General features: G+C 43.2%; 1 protein-coding gene across 1 annotated transcript in view; it reads left to right on the top strand.

Annotated features, from left to right (window-relative positions):
• The first annotated feature begins 3,839 nt into the window (after nt 1-3,839).
• DECR1 (2,4-dienoyl-CoA reductase 1) overlaps nt 3,840-11,012 on the top strand; it is a 49,952-nt gene continuing 42,779 nt past the window's right edge. Inside the window, exon 1 of the mRNA XM_057734790.1 lies at nt 3,840-3,968. Coding sequence (XP_057590773.1) covers nt 3,918-3,968 — 51 coding nt within the window. The 5' untranslated portion in view covers nt 3,840-3,917. The remainder of the gene's footprint in view (nt 3,969-11,012) is intronic.

The raw sequence follows: 11,012 nt of genomic DNA, 5'->3' as shown, positions 1-11,012 counted from the left end.
TATATCCTATCTATTTTATAAGATTGTTGTCTCTTACAGTACTCAGTGTGTAACCAGGCCTCCAAAGAAACTATGGCTGCACATCTTGAGGTAACAGATCACATTTATAATACAAAATAATTATAATAGTGTGATTCTAGGTATGGGAAGAAGCAACAAGGGAAAATGTCACCTAGATCATAATTAGACAGAGGATCCAGAGAATCTTTTATTGTCGATAGGGCCTAATCCAAAATTTAGCACCTGGAGTGGTATATCAAGAATTTTCGCATGGTCTAGGATGAGCCTCCCAGCGCCTCAGGACAAAATTTGATCACAAATGTCTCCCAAATATTGGTCAAATTCCTGAACAAGAGGAGAGGATCAGTCATCAGTGCTTGCAACCCTCCAACATGAGCTGGTGAGCCCTAAGGAAACTCAGGAAGGAGAAGAATATCTGCCATCTAGCAGCCATCAGACTGCATCCATTCCCTATGCTAAGCCTTGAGGAAACTCAGAACAGGATACAGGCCCCAGATAGCATATCGAAAGAATGATTTCATTGAGCCCAGATCTTGCATCTTCCCATACATAGAAAAACATTAAATTCCTTAACTTTCAGTGCAGCCACCCAGGCTTGAAGTCCTCAAAATTCCTGCTGAATAAAACCTTACTCTCAACTTTCAGGTTGTGCATATTTTTTAATTCTACAGATGTAAAAGAGACACTTTCTAAAGAGGAACAAAAGAAGACAAAGCTCAACATTTGGAACACTGGCACTGATGTAGGACACTCCCAGAAAGAACCATCTGACGAAACAGTTAGCATGGTCATCACCCCTTTTTCTACAAGATTGTGAAATGGTCATTCACAGTGGGAAATTGTAACAGGGAAGAGCTATATCAGACTCCATGTTGGGTGTCTTTCTTTGACTTTAACCTTTGTTTTTTGTGCTATTGTTATTATAAACATACATAATGATCTGCCTCAGGAAACCCTGCTCCTCTGCCTGAATGTTAAACTAAAGTGCTTTTTTTCAGCTCACAGGGAGACAATCTGACACTGCCCACAAGTGAATGGCTGCAGAAAAGAAGAAATTAACACAGTTCTTACTATTTGCCAAGATAAATGGCCTTTTTACTTTACTTCCTCATTTCCTCTCCCTTTGTGTTCTATAAAAGAAACTGGCATCCAGATCCCGATAAGATGATTTTTTGGAGACATAGTCTGTCATATTCTCAGTCTGCTGGCTTTCCAAATAAAGTCATTATTCCTTGCTTCAGCACCTCGTCTCCCTACTTATTGGCCTGTTGTGTGGTGAGAAGAGCAAGCTTGGACTTGGTAACAAGGGCACTGTCAATACCCTCCAGCCAAAGACCACCAGGGACACATCTACAGTTGAACCAGTTGAATTTATTAATTTTTTGCATGAAGGTAGGACACACACCATGGGATATCATGGGATATCTCTGCAAAAGTGTGTCAGAAAAGACCTATTATAGTATTTGGACTTTGGTTGGGTGGTTTGGGAGATGGTCTAAGGAAGTGGGGATTGGATGCTGACAGAAAGCACAGGCAATCCTATGAAGGAGGATCTCAATAAATCTTATCTATAGTGAGGGGAGGCTAAAATGAAGTTAGAGTTGCAATTGGTTAAGAAATAGTCACTCATTGGGCCCAAGAACTGGGTTGTTAGGTGCTTATGGGTGATAACTGCTTGGCTCTCTGTACACTGGTGCTGCACAGACATATTCCTTTGCCAGGCAAAAGGGAAGATACAGCAGGCTAGTGCCTCAAGAACTGTGTCCCCCTCTCCTGGGGAATTACAGGAGGTCTTATAGGTAGAACTCGCAGTCTGGGAGTAAGAGATAAGGATCAAAGTGGTGAAGGTCTTGCATTCTTTTTCTTCTTGCATTATTTCAAAACAGTCACTTCTGGTGACAGGCCGCCCAGTAATTGGGCCTGTTCATCCCTAGGTCATCAGCCTGTGACCTTCTTTCTGAAATGCAAACAGCTACAAGGGGTGATGTGCTACAAGTGAGTGCAGGGAGAGTAAATACCAGGTGCAGGATATAAGTTACACAGACTTTGGGGTGATGGCTGCAGGATGAAATTTATAGTGAGTTAGGGGGTGACAGGTTAACTTTGTGAAGGACAAATCTAGTTACAGATAGTATAGATTAGCAACAGTTAAAATAAAACTAGGATTGATTAACTCTTTCAAGCCTGTTTGTTTCTTTTCTAGCTTGTTCACTGTTCCCTTTACTTTCCTTGTTATCAGAAGAAGAAAGAAACCTCATTTCTATTTTTGTTTCAACACTGTGAACTTGTTTCTGCCTGTGGTCAGACAAAATTGTGAAGTAGCCTTGCTTTGTCTCACCTTCTGATCTCAGAGTAACCTTGTCTGAGGTATTCTGTAAGATGTTTTAGGTCTAATAGATTAGCATGGTCTACCTGTTAGTGCTAGGCCACATTCTGAAAGTCCAGTACTGGGCTGCTTTTTTAATTTCTCAGCACTTGGAAAATACAATGCACTTAGTAAACTCTCAGTGTCACATACCAGTCACCAGTCTAAAGTTGGGGCTTCACAAGCATTCTTTTTTAACCTTAACAATAATCTTGAGTTAGGTATGAATAGTATTCACACTTTACAAATAAGGAAGAAATGTGATCTGTGCTTATGCAGGAAGTCAAAATGTACATTACATTAAGATTAAGAATGATCCAGTGGTAAAGAATCTGCCTTCCAGTGCAGGGTGATCCTTGGTCAGGGAGCTAAGATCCTACATGGAGCTCGTGCACCACAACTAGAGACAGAAAACCCGCAGGCCACAACTAGAAAGAAGCCCGGTGTACCCCAGTGAAGAGCCTTCGAGCTGCAACTAAGATCCAGTGCAGCCAAAAATGTTAAATAAACAAATAAAAAATGCTTAAAAAAATGAAGAACGGCGAATCAGAGATGTGCCTTTACTTTTGAGGTGTATATTATTAATCACTTAGAAAAAGCAAACGCAGGAGGGTCAGAGCCCCGCTGTTGGCGATAAGGTAAATGGCAGTGTGTCCTTGCAAAAAATAAAAGCTACCCAGAGTTGCAGTTTCTATTAGCTTTCAGCCACTCCCCCTTAGGAAAGGGCTGTTGGGTATTAAATCTAATATATTATTATTCTGATGATGTGTGATTCAGCTTGGACTTAAACATGCACTTAAGCAATAAACAGAAATTACTGAAAAGGCATCAGCACTCTGGCAGGGTATACATGCCTCGTGTTTCTGCACCCTTCAAACTTCTCTGGCACAGCAATTCGTCCACCCACACAAGGACGTACAAACCGCCATTTCTGGCCCTGTAAAAAACAATCCGGACGACCACGGGAAAGAAAACAAGAAAAAGCGTTGGGGAGGCCACGCTGGGGAGCGCTCTGCGGCTCAGATGCGGGCGGAGCGACGGCGCGCCCCCCAGGCCCCCCGCTCCCCCAGCCCGGCCCAGCCACCCCGCTCCCCCAGCCCGGCCCAGCCCCCCGCTCCCCCAGCCCAGCCCAGCCCAGCCCGGCCCAGTCCCCCGCTCCCCCAGCCCAGCCCAGCCCAGCACAGCCCAGCCCAGCCCAGCCCAGCCCGGCCCAGCCACCCCGCTCCCCCAGCCCAGCCCGGCCCGGCCCAGCCCCCCGCTTCCCCAGCCCAGCCCGGCCCAGCCCCCCGCTCCCCCAGCCCAGCCCGGCCCAGCCCCCCGCTCCCCCAGCCCAGCCCGGCCCAGCCACCCCGCTCCCCCAGCCCAGCCCGGTCCCCCGCTCCCCCAGCCCAGCCCGGCCCAGCCCCCCGCTCCCCCAGCCCAGCCCAGCCCAGCCCAGCCCAGCCCAGCCCAGCCCAGCTCTCTGCGCGCTCGGGCTTCTGGCTCGCCCCCTGCGCCCCTGCGCTTCCGCCCAGACGTCCGGACGCGCGACATGGCGCTGTTAGGCCGGGTTCTCTGCGCTTGGGGCCGCGATCCTCGGCGGGTAAGGCGGCGCTGGAAGGACCCAGGGCCTTGCGCTTCCCCCGCAAGCAAGCGCCCTGGCCCGGGGGCGAGCGGAGCGAAGACCGGGGCTCCCCGGACGCCGGGAGAAGCACAGAGCCTGGATCCCGCGGCCTCGGGGCGCGGGGAGCGAGGATAGGGTGTCCCGAGGAGAGGGGATTGGGGCTGTCGGGTATCTTGCGAGGAGCGGGAGCCTGGGGACTGGGATTAAGGGGGGGAAGTCGCCTTCGGCTGCTGTCGGAGGTAGCCCTTGTATACATTTGTGTTTGTGTGGAGGGGTATGAGCAGGGCACGCCGTGGTTCTCACGTTTCGCATTCCTAGAAGTTTGAAAGTGGTGCGTAAACAGAAAGAGGGAAGGACACTATACACAGTAGCCTTTGGAGGAGTGGGAGGGGGACAGGGTGGGGAGGGGGCCCGGAGGGAGCATTGGCCTTATCTGTAGTTCTTTCTTTTTAATGAAGAAATTCATTCAAGTTAGTTGTTCAGTTAAACACGAATGCAGACATATTCACGTAAAAAAGATAAAACGAAAGAAAATTCAGCTTTTTAAATTTCCTTTCCTAGAGATAATGCTGGGAGAGCTGCATCTCAGGCTGGTTTCCACCTCTTTCTCCCTCATATAATTTTTTGTTTAGGCAACATCTCTCCACTAGACTAGTAGTCAAAATAAAGTGTGAAAGTGAAGGCAGCTGGAGGGGGAAGGAAAGAGAAAGGAAAATAAAAAGAAGTAATGATATCCAAGAGAGCCCCTTCTCCCAACTAAATTAAAAAAAAAAAACAAAAACCTTAGCTAAACTAAACAAAACCAGAATTCACAATTTCCTTAGCCAGAGAGAAAAATTAATCTGCCAACTGTGAAAAAACTTTTTTTCAGTTAGAATAGGCAGCCTTTTTTTTTTTTTTTTTTTCTTTTTGAGAAACATGGACGAATTCCAAATTCCGAACGTGAACACAAGAAAATGGTATAATGAGTCTCTGAAGTAAGAAGGAACTTCCTTTTGAAAAATGAGATTTCTTAAAGGCTAGGGTTTTGTTGATACTGTTTTATAAAGATTTAGGTTATAGGTTATTGTAAAAGAAGGCTACATTTTCTGATCCCTTCTCAAAGAACTTTCTCATTTGAATCCTACAATAGCTCTGTAAAGTAGAAAAGTCTTTAGAGATTTTTTAAAACACAAATCATTAGGATTGTAGTATAAGATCACACAGACTGTATCCCAGCTGTCTGACACCATTAGGCAATACAGCAAGAGAGGAAGAAGATGAACTCATTTAAAAATTAATTGTAATCTCACAGTTTTGAAATTGCTTAAGAAAAAAATGGAAGTTTTGAGGTTGGGGGTTTGAAGGCAAGAGAGGCCCTCATAGGTGGTGTTTCTCTTTCCTGGCACATGCAGGCTTGGGTGTGAATTCCTGGGAAAAGAAAAGTTGTCACATCTGTGAAGTGGGAGGTTGCTCCAGGGAACATAATGTTTTTGTGTGCAAATACAAGTTGTTACAATTAAAGCCCCTGATTTGAATATTTTTGTTACAAAGAGCCTGAGAAATGTTTCATCATAGGTCCTATTTATGAAGTGCTGGATGGTGCTGTCAGCTAGTAGGGCCCAGTTCAGTGTAGCATTTAATGAGAACTGGCTCTGTGCCTGACCCTGAGGATGCAGAGGCTAATGAAACTTGCTGTCAAGTAGTTTATCAAGAAATGCTAATTAAGTGCCTGCAAGGTGTTGGGCATTCTTTGGAGATCCTTACTTGAAAAGTGTCTCTGCCATCCTTGAGCTAATAGCCTCCATTTGTGTTTTTCAAGTTATGGAGAATAACTCATGAGTGGACCTTGAAATAATTTAGTGGAACAAAATGAATTTAAGAAAAATAAAGTGGAATAGAATAGAAAGTATCAGAATTCATCTTCTGTAGTAAGGTTAAGTTTACTTTGTGAAACTTTTTTTTTTAATTTACTATTCTTCCTTTTGTAAATTCATTCTTTAGTATCTGTGATGCACATTGCCATCATTTTCCTTTTTTTATCACGAGTAATAACTACTATTTTTATAAAAATGATACCGGGCCAATATGCATTCAAGTAATATAAATTGTCCCTGAACTGGCCACCCAGAAATAATTAGGGTTAACATTTGGTGACCATCATTCCAGGCATCTGTTTGTGCTGGTAAAAGGATGGGTAGATAGGCATAATTTTGCTTGGATGTATCACATTTATTTTTCCCATTGAACTTAACATTGTTTCATTGTCTTCTGATGCTGAATATTGTCAGGGAGAAGTGTAAGGCCAGCTGGATTTTTTTCCCCCTTGTTTGTGTTTTGAGTTTATTATTATTATTATTATTATTTTGTATCCATAAAGCCGAAAAAGTCTTTCTCTACTCATCTCAAAATTTCAGAATATAAGCTTCCTGGAAGCAAGGATTTTCATCTGATTTGTTCACTGCTATACTTCCAGGCCTAGAATAGTGCATAGTACAGAGTAAATATGTAATATCTGTTACATGACTGAATGCATGTACTGTGTTGTGTATATGGCATATTTCTTACTAGATCCTCATTCAGAGTATATTTGAAAAATGATTTTCTGGTGGGTCATCACCAGACATCAATAGACTGTGAAAATGCAGATGTGTATTAGAATGCACGTATGAACAAAACAGTGTGTGCCTAGAGGAGGAAGGGAAGGCTTCATGGAGGAGGTGGTTCCTAGAGCTTACTTTTGAAGGGGTTGTAGTGTACAGGGCCCCAAAGATAATCTAGATGTAAGAAGTAGCATGTATTAACAAGTGAAGGAACATGGCCTATTTTTAAAAATTCAAGTGGTTTGGCATTGTGGAGTTTGTGAGGTATTGGAGTCAGAGAGAAGTGCATGGAGATGAGACTGGACAGGTTGCTGGGGGGCCAGGGCATGGTGAGCTTTGCTTATTTATGTGGCATATTGAGCATTTACAGTATGTTAGGCACTGTACTAGGGATATGAGCACGAGAAAAAGAGCTGAGTCCTGCTCTCAGGAAGCTTAACAGTCTAGTAACATTATGGTATAATATGGTGTGTGTTATGATGAGTTTTCTTGATCTTAGAGGGGGTCCAAATAAATAGCATCCCTCTTCTCCAGTTTGAAAAACCAGAGTAAAGACGGAGGCCAAAATATCACTTGTTACAGTTTGGTATGAGAGCCAATGTTAACTGGATTTTCTGAATTAGGCAGACTTATTGCCTCAGGTGGAACATTTGCTTTCTGAGGGCAGCTAGCTCCCAAGAGGGAGAAGGTTTAAGGAGGACTGCTCATGCCCAGTTATTCTCTCAAAATTTGCTGGGCAGATAAACCATTTCCTGCAGGACAGGGTGACTAAGGAGGCAAAAAGAAGCTCGGAGTTAAACTAACTCAGCTCCCCTCCTGGAGGGAAATGAAACATCAGGATTGGGGAAGAAACATTTCCCTTTCACAGGGAAGTATACAGTTTTAAGGAGTATGATTTTTGGATTTTACATATAAGCCGGGAGTAGTAGAAGTTAGCGAGGGGGAGGAGTAAGAGTAAGAAAGTTCTAGGCAGGAGAGGGGCCTATGTGAAGGCCCAGACTATAATTATAGGTAGCAAGTAAGGAGGCAGGTGCGGGGGGAGTAGCCTGTGAGCCACATTAAGGAGTGAGAGCTTTGTCCTGAGGCCTGGGCGTAGGGGTGAGGATGGAGGCAACCTGGGTGATCCTCTCTCCAGAAGAGAAGACACGGGGGCTTCAACTAGGGAATGGCAGTGCATGAGAGACTTAAAGTCTGGTGATATTTAAGAGGTAAATTTAGAGACCTTGGTGATTGGTTGGTGGTATGGAGTGAGGAAGGAAGATTGGGCCATGCTGAGGAGGTGAACGGCACCATCAGAACTGTGAGCAGGAAAGTAATGTGATCAGCTGAGACTTGAATGGGGAGTGCAATTAAAAGCGATAAGGGTCTGAACTAAGGGCGGTTGTGGATCTATTTAGGACAAAAATGAACCAAACTTAGTGGTTTGGGTATGTGGTGTGAGATGCCCAGATTTCTATCTTTGGCCCCTGAGCTAAGGGAAATGCTACTCTCTGAGAGAGAGCCAGAGGGAAGAGAGGGGTAAGTGATGTGTCTTGAATATTAAAGGGGTTCTAGGACTTCTAAACTAGTATACAGATAATTTGATTAGGCTATAGAGGTGGCAGTGAGAATGATAATTCTGTCAGAAGTGTTAGAGAAGGCCTCAGCCTTCAGAGAGGGATGGAATACATTAGGTGAAGAGAAAGAGGATGTGAAGGAGTCACTAGAGGGAATCACATGGATAAATGGTGGCCTCAGAGCTCAAATATTCATGTGAAGAAATTTCAAAACAAACTCCCTTCCAAAACTGTAAAGCTAACTTTGTAAAGTTAGAAGAAAATCTAGATCTCAGATTATTCCCCACAGGTCATTATAAAGCACATCAAAAAAGGAGGGGAATTCTAAAGTTAGCCAGGGTTTCCTATAGCCCATGTTAGAAGGTATTTCATTGATGTTTGGCAGCCCTTAGTTTTTAAAGAAAATTCCAGGTAGAAAATAATCAGCAATCTTAGCTATCCTATATTCTCTTCCTAAAGTGAAAACTGACTGAGATTAGAAGTGCCTGCGTAAATATAAATTAAGAGTAAGGGGACAGCTATACTTTGATCCCTTCCAGCATGGGGAAACTCCCACACTACATTGTATCTAAAGCAGTGATTGAATTTAGGCTTTCACAGTTTGTGAAATGATGTTGGCATTTACTTTTAGCCCTGATATATTTTATTCCCTGTGCTTCAAAATTGTATTTCCAACTGCAGATTATCTCCACCTGAATATTCCACAGGCGTTCCAGGCGAAGCATTTCTAATACAGAACTGGTTATCTTCAGTTCTCCAACTTGAATCTTCTCATGTCAACCCAGTCATTTAAGTTACAGCATCACTCCACATGCAGCTATTTAAACTAGGAAACTCTGTTATCTTCAGCTCTCCCCTCTTGCTCACCATTTCCACTTAATTGGCTTCTGAGTTCAGTCTAATCAACATGTTAAATGTGTGGAAAGTGTTTTCTTGTCTTGATTTCTGCTGTCCTCCTTATTTCTCACTTAGACTAATGCCTTTTGTCTGACTCATCTGCATTTCCTTCTAGCTCACAGTTAAATCGTATTGTTTCTAAAACACAAAGGCAATGCAAAAAGTAGCAGAGATATTGAGGTGAAGGTGAAAGAAGTGGAAAAGGCTCTATCTGCCAAATGGCCTTGATCAAAGGGAGAGACCTCTTTGTTTGCTTTTAGTGAAACAGGTCAGTGTGTGCTGAGGTTGGAGTTTGAAACGGGAAGAAATAATTGGATCAGGCAATATTAGCTGCAGTAATAATTAACTAACTACATCCTCATTTTCTGGGACCTTCCCACCTGAAAGTAATTTTATTTGCTAACTTTCTACCCCTTCTATGATGGCATGCAGTCTAAGTCATCATCTCTTGCTTGGCCTGGTGTAAAAACATTGTACCTACTCTCCCTGTTTCCAGTCTTGCCTCCTACATTCCATTCTCAACTTAGTAGCCAGAATGATTCTCTAAAAACTTAAGGCAGGTCATGTCAGTCCTCTGCTCAAAACTTTGGAGAGCTTCCAACTCGACTTGAGTAAAAGTGTACATCCACGTAGTGGTTGACTTAGCCTGTGTGATCCAGTCCCCTGTACCTCATTGACCTTACCTCCTGTTCCTCTTCTCCCTCCTTCTACTTCAGCCACACTGGCCCTCTGACCCTACTTAATGTGTTAGGCATGCTTCCTTCTTGAGGGCCTTTGCTTTTAGTTTTCCCTCTGCCTGAAAGAACCATTCGATTTATCCCCTCACTCCCTTTAGGTCTTTGCTCAGATGTCACCTCAGTGAGACCTTTGCTGACCACTCTATTTAAAATAGCAACACTCTACCCATATTCTATGCCTTATTTTTCCCAACAGCAACATATTAGCTTATAATATACTATATATTTCACTTAATTTATCTCCTCTCCCCCCAAAGATAATCTCTCTGAGGGTAGAATATTGTGTCTGTTTTGCTCACTGCTGTATTGCCATTGCCTAGAACAGTGTCTGGGGCATAGCATACACTCAGTAAAAACTTGTTAATAAATAAAATCAGTTAACACTATACCTAGTCATAATTATCATGTTTCTCTCTAATACTTTTTCATGCAAGCAAATTCCCAAATCAAAACAAACCCTTTTCAAGCACATGGGTTCTATTTCTTGGTTCAAAAAAGATAGTCATGTTAGTTTTGGCTAATGTGATAGGGACCAATAAGAAAAGACTTGAAAGAGAGGCAAGCAGGAGTGAAAACTCCAGGTGAAAATCTCAAATTGCCTGCTAATTTCTCTCTTTGAGTTCATCTTCCTTTATTGTATAGTATTGGTGAAGCATCTATTTGGTCTCCATCTAATTGCATACAGATAAGAATTGTAATAAAAATTATCAAGTACACCCTGTAATACAGAGCAACTACTTTTTCAAGGACTTATGTTCATTGCTGTAAGATGTATCATCACTCAAAAATGTAATTTTTGTCTTGTTACTGGTAGCAACTGCATAATTCAACCTAGCCACTGGAGCTTGGAGTCCAGCTAACTTTCTTTTTTTATTTGCTCAGCCTTACCTTCAAGTTGCTGTGGCAATGAGATCTGTGTTCTACAGAAGCTTAGAATATCAGTGGCCTCTGTGCAGTGCCCTGTTTAAGTGAAGCAGTGAGTAGAGGTGCTCTAGCAGTCCACACAGGCACAGAGTTTGAGCTTAACAAAGCCTGTGGCAAGCCATGGGGTGGGTAAAGTTTGGGCTTTTCAGTTCTTTTAAAGTTTGTAGTATAGTGACACTTTTGGCATTAGTAGGTGGGACAGTTTTTTTATTCTGCAGGAATAAAGATTTCTGCACTGAGCAGCAAATAGTGTCCTTGTATTTGCTCCTTGTATTTCCAGATGCCGCCAGCTTGAACTACATCAGCTATCCTAAAGTGGCAGTAGGT

The sequence above is a fragment of the Hippopotamus amphibius genome, chromosome 5, assembly GCF_030028045.1.
Source record: "Hippopotamus amphibius kiboko isolate mHipAmp2 chromosome 5, mHipAmp2.hap2, whole genome shotgun sequence".
NCBI lineage: Eukaryota > Metazoa > Chordata > Mammalia > Artiodactyla > Hippopotamidae > Hippopotamus > Hippopotamus amphibius.
This window is presented reverse-complemented; position numbering and strand designations above follow the sequence as displayed.